The 16,691-nt window shown below is 44.0% G+C and overlaps 1 protein-coding gene across 1 annotated transcript in view; it reads left to right on the top strand.

The window, feature by feature from the left end:
* The window catches only part of bcas2 (BCAS2 pre-mRNA processing factor), a 39,820-nt gene extending 33,448 nt beyond the window's left edge, over positions 1-6,372 (top strand). Inside the window, exon 7 of the mRNA XM_086011582.1 lies at positions 5,816-6,372. Within this exon, the coding sequence (XP_085867708.1) occupies positions 5,816-5,942 (127 nt within the window). The 3' untranslated portion in view covers positions 5,943-6,372. The remainder of the gene's footprint in view (positions 1-5,815) is intronic.
* The last annotated feature ends 10,319 nt before the right edge of the window (positions 6,373-16,691 follow it).

The raw sequence follows: 16,691 nt of genomic DNA, 5'->3' as shown, positions 1-16,691 counted from the left end.
CAATGGGGGAGGGGGAGAGGGGAGTTCGATCAATGGGCGAGGGGGAGAGGGGAGTTCGATCAATGGGGGAGAGGAGTTCGATCAATGGGGGAGAGGGGAGTTCGATCAATGGGGGAGGGGGGAGTTCGATCAATGGGGAGGGGGGAGTTCGATTAATGGGGGAGGGGGAGAGGGGAGTTCGATCAATGGGGGAGGGGGAGAGGGGAGTTCGATCAATGGGGGAGGGGGACGGGAGTTCGATCAATGGGGAGAGGGGAGTTCGATCAATGGGGAGGGGGGGAGGGGAGTTTGATCAATGGGGGAGGGGGGGAGGGGAGTTCGATCAATGGGGAGGGGAGAGGGGAGTTCGATCAATGGGGAGGGGGAGAGGGGAGTTCGATCAATGGGGGAGGGGAGGCAATAGCTTTATGCAAAAAGGAAAAGTGACGTCTCTGGTTGCTTTAATATTGCACTGAGAGCCTGTTAGTGAGGTGGTTCCTGACGTGTGGACTTTGTGTATTCGATTGAAACTTGGTACTGGGTCTTCCTGGCTTTAGCCAATCCCAGCAAGATTACTTTCAGGTTGCAATGAGTTGTGCGAGAACCAAACCTCAGAAGCTGGTGCCAGTAGCACCGGTTTCATGAAACGTAAACGCAGCTTTAAATGCTCTCCAGATGCTTCTGGGTTCTGAAAAATAATTCCTGTATTCTAACCATCTCTGAACTGTGTGCTGAATATCAGTAGAGTTTCAGACTTCAACAGGTGCTGTCATCAGCAATATTTTAATTCCAGAAATATGCAAAATCTGTTTCAAGGCACTACAAAATGATTCCAAGGTTATGATTTTATACTGGATCCAAATGTCTAACCAGCTTCAGCTTTGTTGTTGCAATTCAAAGTTTTATCTAGACCCCTCAAATAATTAGCCTTTATTAAATTGGCTATCTAACAGAAGGCAGAGAGTTGGAATAAATGGTTCATTCTCAGACTGGCAATCAGTAACTAGTGGTGTTCCGCAGGGGTCAGTGCTGGGACCCCAACTCTTTACAATCTATATTAATGATTTGGAGGAGGGGACCGAGTGTAACATATCAAAGTTTGCAGATGATACTAAGATGGGAGGGAAAGTAGTGAGTGAGGAGGACATAAAAAACCTGCAAGGGGACATAGACAGGCTAAGTGAGTGGGCAGAGATTTGGCAGATGGAATACAATACTGGAAAGTGTGAGGTTATGCACTTTGGCAGGAAAAATCGTAGAGCAAGTTATTATCTTAATGGCAAGAAACTGGAAAGTACTGAAGTACAAAGGGATCTGGGGGTCCTGGTGCATGAAACTCAAAAGGGTAGTATGCAGGTGCAGCAAGTGATTAAGAAGGCCAATGGAATGTTGGCTTTCATTGCTAGGGGGATAGAATATAAAAATAGGGAGGTATTGCTTCAGTTGTACAAGGTATTGGTGAGACCGCACCTGGAATACTGCGTACAGTTTTGGTGTCCATACTTAAGAAAAGACATACTTGCTCTCGAGTTAATCCCGGGGATGAGGGGGATGGACATATGAGGAGAGGTTGAGTAGATTGGGACTCTACTCATTGGAGTTCAGAAGAATGAGAGGCGATCTTATTGAAACATATAAGATTGTGAAGGGGTTGGATCGGGTGGATGCGGGGAGGATGTTCCCGATGATGGGTGAAACTAGAACTAGGGGGCATAGTCTTAGAATAAGGGGCTGCTCTTTCAAAACTGAGATGAGGAGGAACTACTTCACTCAGAGGGTGGTAGGTCCATGGAATATGCTGCCCCAAAAAGCTGTAGAAGCTACATCATTACATAAATTTAAAACAGAAATAGGCAGTTTCCTAGAAGTAAAGGGAATTAAGGGTTACGGGGAGCGGGCAGGAATTTGGACATGAGTCTAGGTTCAGATCAGACATGGCCCTGTGGGTAGCGGAGCGGGCCAGGGGCCATGTAGCCTGATCCTGCTCCTATTTCGTGTGTCTAATTCTGTTAGATTCAGGAGATGGTTCTGTGATAGTAGAAACATAGAAGATAGGAGCAGGAGTAGGCCATTCGGCCCTTCGAGCCTGCTCCGCCATTCAATGAGATCATGGCTGATCATCCAAACCCAGCACCCCGGTCCCTACACCGACAGCCATCCCAGCCAAGCCCTATCCCCGTAACCCCACGTATTTAATCCCCCCTAACACTAAGGGTCAATTTATCATAGCCAATCAACCTAACCCGCACATAATAATAATAATTCAACTTTATTGGCATTGCACAAGTACATGAACAACGAAATGTGATCTTGCAAGCTCCCATGACTGGGAGAAGCAAAGCCGCTGCGTCGGTGCGCGCCGCCATTCCATTTTCACCATTCCTCCTGTCCGACAATCTTCAGCCCACCGCCCGGGCCTGCTCACCAGCCACTCCTCCCGGGACTCCTTCCGTGACCTTCTCACCAACCGCCCCTCCTCGTGGCTCCTTCCGTGACCTTCTGCACCTGGTCTTCCCTGATGGTCACCCCTCCAGGTACTAACCAGGCCTGGCTCTGCTTAGCTTCCAAGCCTTGCCAGTGACCCTGTCCCTAGTCCCAGGAACATCTTTGGACTGTGGGAGGAAACCGGAGCATCCGGAGAAAACCCACGCAAACACGGGGAGAAAGTCACCCGAGGCCGGATTTGAACCCGGGTCCCTGGCGCTGTGAGGCAACAGTGCTAACCACTATGCCACCGTAGATTGGCGGTTAGGATCAGATCAGCCATGATCTTATTGAATGGCGGAGCAGGCTCGAGGGGCCGATTGGCCTACTCCTGCTCCTATTTCTTATGTTCTTAAATGCCTATCGCCCTCCATAATGATGCACACAAATGCATAGAACGCTGATTGGAAAGCAATGAAATGCTGTTTGCTAATGAAGAAGTAGAGTCCATTTTCTGCCAGACATCACTGTACAAGTCAAAAGGTTACGGTTTTTATTTAGCCTGTCTTTTTCCCTTCTCCTATCCTGAAAGTGCTGACCCCTTGTTGTGGTACAGTTCCATGGGCACCATTCACCCTTTGGGATGATACCCAAGTAGCTGTTCTTCATGTGTTAGACTCCTCAGTAAGCATTGGCAGTGTACTCGACCTTTCTGGTCTGTATCACTCACTTCTATGTGAGCCTGACTTAATGTTTGGTGCTACATATTACTTCATTCAAAGCCATCAAATTTGGCTTCTTATCACTGAAGTGCTTTTTTAAAAAATCCTGAATTTATTAAGGAAACATTAGTTTAAATGATTGCAATTTAACAAACCATTGGCTTATCTAATGGGTTGCAATCTGACCACAGCAGAGCTTGGTACATGATGACCCAACTCCCTTAAATTCTTGCAAATGTGAAAGGATAGGCTCCTAACAATATTTGGGAAGCACATAAGGGGGAGCATTGGACAGTACTGTACGCAGTCACCGATAAACCCTGTGGTCTGGAATTCCATAGTAACCTTGAGTGGGGCAAGGTATTGGGGGAGAGAAGGAAGCATTCACATAGGATTTATTACTGGGTTATTCTGCACAAGTGTTCAGACTAGCCTCATGCGTGATAAGTGTTTGCACTATTTGGATCGGTCGTCAATAAAAAGCTGATCCGATCTTGGTGAGAATGGAATCTGAGATCGCTAGCACAATTGTAAAACTGCGATTCTCAATGATTGCAATAGTGCATTTCTTGTGCCTTAATGGTCTGGTCTTCACAGTGATGGAAACTATTCTGTTCTTCCCATGAGGGTTCCCCACCGTTGTTAATACCCTAAACAGAGTTCACAATCCGACCTCTCTATTGTTGATGGGGATCACAGGGTCAACCTGCATTTTAAAGCTTCAGTTATTGGTCTCTGTCATTAATGGTTCTGTGCAGCAAATAAACGGCTCTTGTATTTAATGCCACAGTTCAAGGTGCAACTAAATGGCAATTACATATACTGTAATTACATAGGATATACAGCACAGCAACAAGCCGTTCGGCCCAACTACTCTGTGCTGGTGCGTATACTCTACACGAGTCTCCTCCCTTTTCATCTCCCTCCTCTCAGCATATCTTTCTATTTCTTTTCTCTCATGTTGATATACCTATCAATTCATCCAATGAAAAGCGACGAGTTAAGTTAGTAACTATAGGTTTTTATTGGCTAAATAACAGAGCCCACCCTCGTGGGTGATCGGGTCCAACAAGGAGGAATACCAGCCAGTCGACCACCTTTATACCTGGGCAAGCAGGCGGAGCCATGGGCGGAGTCAGCTGGTCAGCCCAGGTATAACAGCGTGACAAGAGGTGACCTTGTGTAGTGATACAACAGTGTAAACAGTGATAACCATAGTGTAACGATATAAACAGTGATAACCATAGTGTAACGATAGTGAACGATAAAAGTGGTTTACCACACATGTACTCATCTATTTTCTTTTTGAAAGCATCTAAGCTATTTGCCTCAACCACTTCCTGTGGTAGCCGGTTCCACATTCTAACCATTCTGAGTGAAGAAACTCCTCCTTATTTCCCTATTGGATTTATAGGCCCCCATGGGCAATTTTCGGTCGACTTTCCCCATTTCCTTTTGTTTTTTCCCAAGCACCTCGGAACTTTTCTTCAAGATTAAACGGCACTACATCAATGCAAGTTGTTAAAGGAGAGGCTGATGTTGCCAGTCCTGTTTCAAATTTAACAGCTTCCTGGTGGCCCAGTAGTTACAGGCAGTGAGTGATGAGGGACTAAGGCCTATCTCTCGGGTCCTGCCGTTCGTTCCTGTCTGTCTTGAGTTAGCTGGATACAGCCAATGCTTGGTCCCTTGGGCTAGGACGGAGGGTGCAGAACGTCCACCAGAATACCAGCTCCTGATCATTATTAGGTGGCTTCCTTAGTAACGTGGGTGTATGTGGATATTAAATGAGAATAGGATTGAGCTTGGCTGTGCCCAAATAGCCGCCTGACACTCGCTGTCTTAGCACATGACGGAAGAACAGTTAGTTGCTTGGGTGAGGAGGCTGCAAGTGACTGCAACCCTCAAGTATATATTGTTTTAAAAGTACTTGAAATTGGTCATTTGGTTTTGCACTTGCTGAGAAAGACTGGATTCAGACAATAGGCATTGTTATCAGGAGATAAGTGTGCCAGGCCAGTGCTGTGCGCTGATGGTAAATTTTCTGCGCAGTATAGTTTGAGCTTTCTGTAAGCAAATAGGCAGCCAGTCTTAAACCGAGCAGTAACAATAAATATACTGTAATAGCAAAATACTGCGGATGCTGGAAATCTGAAATAACAACAGAAAATGCTGGAAATACTCGGCTGGCCAGGCAGCATCCGTGGAGAGAGAAACAGGGTTAACGTTTCAGGTCTGGGACCCTTCATCAGAACTGGAAAAAGCTGGAGATGTAACAGATTTTAAGCCGGTGCAGAGACCGGGGGCGGGGGGGTTTAGGAGGGGAGGAAGGAATTGAAAGAACATACTGTGAAAATGTTGCAAATGGGAATGGCAAAATCATACTGCATGAAAAATGGGGGCAGGGGTTATTATCTGAAATTGTTGAACTCTATGTTGAGTCCGGCAGGCTGTAAAGTGCCCAATCGAAAGATGAGGTGCTGTTCCTCGAGCTTATGTTGAGCTTCATTAGAACAATGTAATAGCCCGAGGATAGAGAGATCAGAGTGGGAGTGAAGCGGAGAATTAAAGTGACAGGCGACTGGAAGCTGAGTATTTCCAGCATTTTCTGTTGTTATTTCAGTAACAATAAATGTTCTCATTACAGCACTTGATGAGTAATTAACAGCTCCCTTCACTCTCTTCTATTTCAGTTGGGTCGCATTAGTTAGCAAGAACTACGAGATCGAGAGAGCAATTGTCCAGCTCGAGAGTGAAATAAACAAGATGAAACAACAGCAAGGGGACGAGAACAAAGAAAACATTCGGCAGGACTTCTGAGGGTGGAAAAGAACCAGCCCACCCCCTTTTGTTCACAGCACGCTGTCTTCAAAGTGGACTTGCACTCCTGTTTGTACACTAGTTGCAGTAACGATGCAGGCGGTTTTTTTGTTTAAGAACATGTCAGTGTTTGTTGTATTTCATGTATGCCTTGTATTGAGTAGAACAGTATTCGGCAATCCCAAGTTTCAAGTGGCCCAGACCCATTTTATTTGGCTTGCTGCCTTTCCCCCACCCCATTAGTTAGTTGTCTAATATTATGTACATTTGGCAACTAGGGTCGTTAACACTTCCTTTTTAGCCAACATACCAATTGAGGTTTTCATACCAATCTATTCTCAGGACAAATTAATTATCTGTAGCAAAGTCTTAATAGGGTTTATATTACATTTTTATAGTTGAATATTTACAAATAAAATGTTAGAGTTGAGTGTGCTAGTTATTTGTTGGTTTTCTACCAGGTTAAGTGCCTGGTTATTTATTAACATTCTTTGTTCTAGTTTGGTTGTGTATCCTCTGGAAAAAGACATGGTGTCCTTTGATCAAAGTGTTTTTTGGAGAGCTTGCCTGAAATCTCATCCTGGATTACACACATGCCTCAAGGAAGCCATCAGCAATAGTCTCAGCGGGACTATGGATTGTCTTTCCCACAAGTACATCAAGCACCCACTACTTACTGAGGCACTAGAAGCTTTTTGGAATCGAATGTTCTTAATAAAAACCTGATCTCCAAGGATCACGGTGCATATAGGACTATATAAGATCCAGCTAGCTGATCGTTCTGACAGATCAAAAGTATGCTCTATATGTTTGTGAGGGCCTATTCCATATTGATGAGCCCACAGTCGATACAGCTGGGGCAGCTCAATAAACTTCTAGTAATTGTTAGGACCGTGAAATCCCACTTGTCACTTGTCAAGTTGGAACAACACCATGGCCTCTTCTGTAACACCCTGTCCCTGTGAGCTGAGAAGAGCTGTCTGCAGTAAGTACAGACTCTTGACAAGTCAGATCTCTTGGGACCATCCGAGCATTGTCTCCTTGAAAAAAGTGCTACATCAGAGTGATCTGGCACCACTATCCGTAGGAGGCTTTTTACCAGAGTATATGTTGTGAACAGTTTCTCTCCCATGGAGTAAATTGCTTATTGCTTAAGCTAAGACAGCTGTTTGTTGCAGCCCTATTGCATGCTCAGTATACAGTCAAGGCCGCTTCTTTGCAAACCCCGTTTGACTCCTTTAATAATACTTCCAGCAGCCACTTGTAGATTTTAAGATAGCGTCGAAGCAGATTGTTTGCATTCAAGTAATGAGATTTGTCAGTTATCTGGCATTCCTTGTAGAACGTCCCCCATCTCCTTATTGGCACTTTTACTGTGATGGTATGTTGAAGAAAGTTGCAGCTTAAAATTACCTAAACTTCATGAAAGCAGCGTTCTGGTCACTACTTCTAAATTGGAAAAACTACGATAAACAGGCCCGTAGAGTGCAAAGCAGCACCAATGTTGAAAAGAATAAAGAAAGACTTGCACTTTTCACGATCATTGGCTCTAAAGCGCTTTGGGACATCCTGAGAAGTACTTTTGAAGTGGTGACTGTTGTAATTACATTGTATTTATAGCACAGAAACAGGCCATTCGGCCCAACCAGTCCATGCTCCACGCGAACCTCCTCCCACCCTACTTCATCTAACCCCGTCAACATATCCTCTTCCTTTCTCCCTGGTGTTTATCTAGCTTCCCCTGAAGTGCATCTATGCTCGTTGCCTCAGCTACTCCCTGTAGTAGTGAATTCCACATTCTAATTGCTCGCTGGGTAAAGACGTTCCTCCTGAATTCCCTATTGGATTTATTTGCGACTCTTGTATTTATGGGCCCTAGTTCTAGTCTCCCCCCCACATCTCTAGGTCTATCTTATCAAACCTTTAAAGATCTCTAATCGCTCATCCCTCAGTCTTCTCTTTTCTCTGGAAAAGAGCCCCAACCTATTCGACCTTTCCTGATCGGTATAACCTCTCAGTTCTGGTATCATTCTAGTAAATCTTTGTTGCACCTTCTCCAGTGCCTCTATCCATTTTATAATAGAGACCAGAGTGTTCACAATACTCCAAGTGTGGTCTCACCAAGGCGCTGTACAAATTTAACATAAATCTCTGCTTTTCAGTTCTGTCCCTCTAGAAATCACCCCAGTGCTTTTGTTTATGGCCTTATTAACCTGCATTGTTACTTTAAGTGATTGGTGAATCTGTACCCCCAGATCCCTCTGCTCCTCTACCCCATTATTTTCCAACGAGTATGTGGCCTCCTTATTCTTCCTACCAAAATATACCACCTCACTTATCTATGTTGAAGTTAATCTGCCAATTACATGCCCATTATGCAAGTTTATTAGTGTCTGCTGTATTTTGATTATTCCTCAGTATTAACTATACCCAAAAATTTGGTGTCGTCCACAAATTTTGAAATTGTACTTCCGATTCTTTAGTCCAAATTGTTTCTTTAAATGGTGACCAACAGTGGTTGCAGCCAGGACCGATTGCTGTGTAACACTGCTTCCTACCTTTTGACAATCTTAAGTAACTACCTTTAGTCCTATTCTCTGTTTTCTGTTTTGTAGCCAGCTTGCTATTCATTCTGCTACTTTTCTCCTGACGCCACATGTTCTGATCTTAGTCATGAGTGTGCTATGTGGTACCTTATCGAAGGCCTTTTGGAAATCCAAATATATTCGACATCACTGCAGGAGTTTCTCAGGGTAGTGTCCTAGGCCCAACCATCTTCAGATGCTTCATCAATGACCTTCACTCCTATCATAAGGTCATAAGCAGGGATGATTGCAGTGTTCAATTCCATTCGCAATTCCTCATAAAGAAGCAGTGTATGCCTCAATACAGCAAGACCTGGCCAACATCCAGGCTTGGCCTGATAAGGGGCAAGTAACATTCGTGCCAAGCAATGACAATCTCCAACAAGAGAGTCTAACCACCTCCCCATGACATTCAATGGGATTACCATCATCAAATCCGCCACCAACATCCTGGGGATCACCATTGGCTAGAAACTTAACTGGACCAGCCGCACAAATACTGTGGCTACAAGAACAGGTCAGAGGCTGGGTTTTCTGTGGCAAGTGGCTCACCTCCTGACTCCCAAAATCCTTTCCACCATCTACATGCCACAAGTCAGGAGTGTGATGGAATAATCTCCACTTGCCTAGATTGGTGCAGCTTCAACAACATTCAAGAAGCTCGACACCATCCAGGACAAAGTAGTCTGCTTGATTGGCACTCCATCCACCACCTTAAACATTCACTCCCTCCACCGGTGAAAAGCTGATTTTGAGGGGCTGAGAATAGAACTTTTGTTGGGGGGAATTGGCAACAATATTGGTGAACAGTAATGGGAAACATTTAAAACGGTGTTCAACAGAGTGCAGGAAAAATATATTCCGCTGAAAGGAAAGAACAAACTAAACAATAATGAGACTCCATGGATGAATAAAGCCATAAGGGAGCAATTGACGGTAAGGAAAGAGGCAGACATTAAGTACATAGACAGCAAGGGGGTGCATGATAAGGGAGAATATGAAAAGATTAGGAGAGAAGTCAAAAAAACAATTAGGGAGGCAAAGAGGAACTGTGAAATTAAATTATCAAGGAACATAAAACAAAATAGTAAAATATTTTACAGGTACATCAATAAAAAAGGGAGTACGATAGCAAAATACTGCAGATGCTGGAAATCCGAAATAGCAACAGAAAATGCTGGAAAAATTCAGCAGGCCAGGCAACATCCGTGGAGAGAAATAGAGTCAACATTTCAGGTCAAAACCCTTTGTCAAGACTGAAGAAGCACAGGGAATGAAACAGATTAAAAGGCCAGTTTGGGGGCAGGGAGAGAACAAAAGAAGTGAAGAGACATTAAGAGGTATTCAAAATGAGACGAGATGGTGATAAGACCGGTGGAGACAAAAGACGGCTCTAGATTAGGTGTGAAATGCGCTGGCAGAATGGGAGACAGCTGCCATGTGGGAGAGAGAAAAAAAAAAGGAAGGGGGGGCCAAAACAAAGGTGTGGATAAAAAATATAAGTAAAAATGTAATGGGGGCTGAGGTTATGATCTGAAATTGCTGGAACTCGATATTGAGTCCGGAAGGCTGTAACGTGCCTAATCGGAAGATGAAAGGGAGGTTGAGATGAGAATTGGGCCATTAAGGGATAGACAGGAAAGTACCACAGGTAATGATAGAGAGATGGCAGAAATATTAACTAATTATTTTGCTTCAGTATTTACCAGGGAGATAGAACAGGTGGACATGACATTGGATAATGAGATTCTTCTTCTTAGGCAGTCCCTCGGAACTGAGGATGACTTGCTTCCACACTAAAAATAAATTCTCAGGTGACTGATGAGTCCAAAGCGGGACCTACAGCCTCTGTCACAGATGGGACAGACGGTGGTTGAAGGGGTGGGTGGGTGGGGTGCTTGGGTTGACGTGCGCTCTGCGCTGCCTGCGCTTGGCTTCCGCTTGCTCCCGGTGAAGAGACTCGAGGTGTTCGGCGCCTTCCCGGATGCTTCTCCTCCATTTTGTGCGGTGTTGGGCCAGGGATTCCAAGGTGTCGGTGGGGATGTTGCACTTTTCCAATGAGGCTTTGAGGGTGTCCTTGAAGTGTTTCCTCTGCCCACTTGGGGCTCTCTTGCCATGTTGGAGCTCCAAGTAGAGCGCTTATTTTGGGAGTCTCGTATCGGGCATGCGGACGATGTGGCCCGTGCATCGGAGCTGATTGAGCGTGGTCAAAGCTTTGCTGGGGATGTTGGCCTGATGAGATTAGTAATGAGATAAGTGCATTTAAAATAAAAAAAGTGGATATATTAAATAAACTAATCAAACTCAAAGAGGATAAAACCCCTGGTCCAGATGGATTGTGTCCACGCATTTTAAAAGAATCTAGGGAAGAGATAGCAGAGGCATTACTACGCATATTTAATAATTCATTAGAAAAAGGTGTAGTGCCAGAGGACTGGCGGATAGCTATCGTAATACCGATATTTAAGAAGGGGGATAGAACATTTCCAGGTAATTATAGCTTAACATCGGTGGTAGGAAAAATAATGGAATCCATACTAAAGGAGAAAATAAAAGAACATCTAGAAGCCAACAATATAATAATGAATAGTCAGCGTGGATTTCAAAAGGGAAAGTCTTGTTTGACCAACCTTATTGAATTTTTTGAAGAGGTAACAGAGTAGACAATAGTAATGCAGTAGATGTAATTTATCTGGATTTTCAAAAAATCTTCGATAAGATACCCCATAATAGACTGATGAACAAGATCAGAGAATGCGGAGTCAGGGGACAAGTAGCAGAATGGATTGCTGGCTGGCTTCAGGACAGAAAGCAGAGAGTAGGAGTAAAGGGTAGCTATTCAATTCAATTCAATTTTATTTGTCATATATGCAGCAGACGTGTGTACTGCACAATGAAATGTTGATTTTTACGAGTCCGCCCAGTGGCAGAAGGTGGGTAGTGGTGTTCCACAAGGATCAGTGCTGGGACCACTGCTGTTCACAATTTACATTAACAATTTAGACTTAGGAATCAAAAACACAATTTCTAAATTTGCGGATGACACCAAATTGGTGGGGATAGTCAATACTGAGGAGGACTGCAACAAGTTACAGGATATTAATAAATTTGCAGAATTGGCATATAATTGGCAAATGAAGTTCAACAGATAAGTGTGAGGTATTACATTTTGATAGGAAGAAGAGGGCGGTCACTTATCACTTGGAGGGTAGAATCATAGAAAGTTACAGCACGGAAGGAGGCCATTTTGGCCCATTGTGTCCATGCCGGCCAACAAAGAGCTATCCAGCCTAATCCCACTTCCCAGCTCTTGGTCCGTAGCCCTGCAGGTTAGAGCATCCCAAGTGCACATCCAAGTACGTTTTAAATGTGGTTAGGGTTCCTGCCTCGACCACCCTTTCAGGCAGTGAGTTCCAGACCCCCACAACCCTCTGGGTGAAGAAATTTCCCCTCAAATCCTCTCTAAACCTTCCACCAATTACTTTAAATCTGTGCCCCCTGGTTTTTGACCTCTCTGCTAAGGGAAATAGGTCCTTTCTATCCACTTTATTTATGGCCCTCATAATTTTATACACCTCAATAAGGTCTCCCCTCAGCCTCCTCTGTTCCAAGGAAAACAGACCCAGCCTATCCAGTCTTTCCTCATAGCTAAGATTCTCTACTCCCGGCAACATCCTTGTAAATCTCCTCTGTACCCTCTCTAGTGCAATCACATCTTTCCTGTAATGTGGTGACCAGAACTGCACGCAGTGCTCTAGCTGAGGCCTAACCAGTGTTTTATACAGTTGAAGCATAACCCCCCTGCTCTTGTATTCTATGCCACGGCTAATAAAGGCAAGCATTCCATATGCCTTTTTAGCCATCTTATCTACTTGGCCTGCTACCTTCAGGGATCTGTGGACATGCACTCCAAGGTCCCTTTGTTCCTCTACACCACTCAGTGTCCTACAATTTAATGTGTATTCCCTTTCCTTGTTAGCCCTCCCCAAATGCGTTACCTCACACTTCTCCTGATTGAATTCCATTTGCCATTGTTCTGCCCACCTGACAAATTTATTGATATCTTCCTGCAGTCTACAGCTTCCTTCTTCAGTATCAACCACACAGCCTATTTTAGTATCATCTGCAAACTTCTTAATCATACCTCCTATATTCAAGTCAAGATTATTGATATATACCATAAAAAGCAAGGGACCTAGTACTGAGCCCTGCGGAACCCCACTGGAAACAGCCTTCCAGTCACAAAAACACCCATCAACCATTACCCTCTGCTTCCTGTCTCCAAGCCAGTTTTGAATCCAACTTGACACTTTGCCCTGGATCCCATGGGCTTTTAACTTCGTGACCAGTCTGCCATGTGGAACCTTATCAAAAGCCTTGCTAAAGTCCATATACACTACATCAAATGCACTACCCTCATCTACCCTCCTTGTTACTTCCTCAAAAAATTCAATCAAGTTTGTCAGACACGACCTCCCCTTAACAAATCCGTGCTGACTATTCTTGATGAATCCGTGTCTTTCTAAATGAAGATTTATCCTGTCCTTTAGAATTCTTTCCAATAATTTTCCCACCACTGAGTTAGGCTGACTGGCCTGTAATTACTCGGTCTATCCTTTTCTCCCTTTTGAAACAAGGGTACCACATTAGCTGTCCTCCAGTCCTCTGGCGCCACACCTGAAGCCAGAGAGGAGTCTAGGTGGGGTAGAGGAACAAAGGGATCTCGAAGTACAAATACGCAAATCACTAAAAGTTACGCCACAGGCTAGCAAGGCCATTAAAAATGCAAACCAAGTACTAGGGTTTATTTCTAGAGGGATAGAATTGAAAAGTAGGGAAGTTATGCTAAACCTGTATCGAACACTTGGAGTGCTGCATGCAGTTCTGATCACTATATTATAAACAGGATATAAAGGCACTGGAGAGGGTGCAGAGAAGATTTACAAGGATGATACCAGAAATATGAGGGTATACATATCAGAAAAGGATGAACAGGCTGGGAAACATTTCTCTTGACAAAAGAAGGCTGAGGGGTGACCTAATAGAGGTCTTTAAAATTATGAAAAATTTTGATAGAGTGGATAAAGAGAATGGGTTGGATTTTCATTGAGGAGGCGGGTGTAATGATATCAGCAAATAGAGATGGTATTTGCCTGTTTGATTATGATGCCTTACCAGCATGTTTGCATGTATTGATTGCTTGTGCCTGACCAGCAGAGGGCATGTGACAGAGACAAGCAAGGCAGTTTAGTTTAGTTTCAGTTTCGTTCTAGATGCATCACTAGCATGATGTCTCCTGTAAATGCTGTTAAAAGAGTTGAACAAGCTTTAGATTAAAAGACATTCTCTTTCATAAATGTCTCGTCATTGAACCCACAAAGAAATCAATACATGGTGTCAGAAGCGATTGAAAGAGATGAAGAGGAAAAATCTGAAGTTAAATCAGCTCTCCACAGATTAGCAAGCCAAAAGAGAACATCGTTACTTACCATTAGAGAATAGCTAACGAAGTGAAAAATGGAAGGTTTACTCCCACCGGCGAAGCTTCAGTTGACAGGTAATGTGGCTGAAAATTGGAGAAGGTTCAAACAACGTGTGGGGTTGTATTTATCAGCAATCGGAGCTGACGAGAAAAGTAATAAAAGGAAATCGTCACTGTTCTTACATGTCGTGGGTGATGAAGCGCTGGAGGTGTATAATAACTTCACATTCGCTGCTGATGGAGACAAAATGAAGCTAGATAAAATAATGGAACAGTTTGAGGCCTACTGCATACCTAAACGTAACGTGACGTTTGAGAGGCACAGATTTTTCACATGTGTACAGAAAATGGGTGAGACTATTGATCAGTATGTGACTGAACTGAGAAACCAAAGCAAATCGTGTGAATTTGGGGGACTGACAGACTCGCTGATAAAAGACAGACTGGTGTGTGGTATTCCGAATAATGGTCTAAGGGAAAGACTGCTAAGAGAGCAAGATCTAGACCTGGGAAAAGCCATAGCACTGTGTAGGGCTACAGAGACTGTGAAGTTGCAGGCAAAGGAGCTGTTCAGTGACAATAGCTGCAACGTGGATGCAGTGAGAATGAACGGACATAAACCGTTTAACAAAAAGAGCGCCAATGTGAAAAAAGAGGCGTGGCCAGCGAACAAAAATGAAAGGGACAATCGAAAGACATGTAGTCGATGCGGTACACAGCATACACCAAAAAAGTGTCCAGCATATGGTAAAACATGCAATAGTTGCAACAAAAACAACCATTAGGCCCGTTGCTGTAAGAACCAAGCGCAACAAAGCAAGGTCCATACAGTAGATGAAAGCGAGATAGAGGAGTTCAATGTAGATGTTGTGTCTGAAAACAAAAAAGAAGAAAGAGACTGGATGTTGACACTAAAAGTGAATGACATACACATTCCATTTAAATTGGATACTGGAGCACAAGTTAATGTGATATCAGAGACTGATTTTAAGAAAATTAGACCCAGACCAAAGATACATGGAATAAAAGTGAAAGTGACAGGATACTCAGGTACTGATATACCAGTGAAAGGAAGATGCATTGTCAAAGTAACACACAAGGACAGAGAGCACACGCTAGCATTAATCGTGGTGCCAAAGGATGTGCAAGCCATACTAGGTTTAAAAGCCTGTGAGAGACTGAACCTGGTAAAGAGAGTCCTCGTTGTGGAAAGCGAAGGAGAGACAGTCTATGATGAACTCATGAAAGAGTACAAAGACCTATTTAAGGGTCTAGGCTGCATTCCAGGAGAACACACGATCAGAGTAGATAAAAGTATGACACCGGTCATACATCCATGCAGAAAAGTTCCGTTTGCTCTTCAAAAGCAACTGAAGGCAGAGTTGGACAGGATGGAAAGCCTGAACATGATTCGGAAGATAGATGAGCCAACTGAGTGGGTGAGTTCCCTCGTCGTAGTGGACAAAAAGAATGGAAAGCTCAGAATTTGCCTGGATCCAAGAGATCTAAACAGAGCAATAAAGAGAGAGCACTTCAAGCTTCCTACACGTGAGGAAATCATGTCACAGTTTGCAAATGCAAAGTATTTCAGCAAGTTAGATGCATCATCAGGAGTTTGGCAGATGAAGCTGGACGAGGCAAGTTCAAGACTGTGCACGTTCAACAGTCCATTTGGCAGATACAGATTCCTAAGGTTACCATTTGGCATTGCCTCAGCTCCTGAAGTATATCACAAAACAATTCATATGATCTATGAGCACCTGGAGGGAGTCAATGGATGACATCATAGTATGGGGAACCACGAGAACTGAGCATGACGAGAGACTGAAAAAAGTGCTGGAAGCAACAAGGAAAACAAACCTGAAGCTGAATAGAGAGAAATGCCAGCTCGGGTAACAGAACTGACATTCGTGGGAGATATCCTTAGCAGTGAGGGCATCAGACCAGATCCCAGAAAGGTGTCCGCCATTGAGAATATGCCAAAGCCACAATGCAGAAAGGACGTGCAGAGGTTTAATGGAATGATCAACTACATGGGTAAATTCATATCCAACCTCTCAGAAAAGATGGCGCCACTGAGACGACTAACTGAAAAGAACATAGAATGGGAATGGAATCATGAGCATGAGAAGTCATGGAGCGATCTAAAGAAACTGCTCACAGAGGAACCAGTTCTGAGGTTTTATGACCCAGCGAGACCCATCAAGATATCATCAGATGCATCACAAAGTGGGCTCGGTGCCGTTCTTCTGCAAAAATATGCCTACTGGCAACCTATTGCATATGCATCGCGCTCAATGACAGACGCGGAGACGCGATATGCTCAAATAGAAAAGGAGCTGCTCAGCATCACATACGCCTGTGAAAGATTTCACCAGTTTGTGGCAGGACAAGCAATCAGTGTAGAGACTGACCATAAGCCCTTGATTGCATTGTTCCAAAAGCCACTAAATAGCTGTCCGCTTAGAATACAAAGAATGATGATCAGGCTGCAACGCTATACACTGAATGTTGCGTACACACCGGGTAAGCTGATGTATACAGCAGACACGTTGTCCAGAGCTGTTGACCCAAGTGAGCCCGCAAACACCACAATGGATGAAAAAGTGAACGCCTACGTGGACATGATCACAAGTGCACTGCCCATAGCAGATGCAAAAATGGAGCTCATAAAGACTGAGA

The sequence above is a fragment of the Somniosus microcephalus genome, chromosome 18 (assembly GCF_052327205.1).
Source record: "Somniosus microcephalus isolate GS21.2 chromosome 18, FLI_Smic_1.0, whole genome shotgun sequence".
Taxonomy (NCBI): Eukaryota; Metazoa; Chordata; class Chondrichthyes; order Squaliformes; family Somniosidae; genus Somniosus; species Somniosus microcephalus.
The sequence above is the reverse complement of the archived record's forward strand: the minus strand, read 5'-3'. Positions and strand labels throughout refer to the sequence as shown.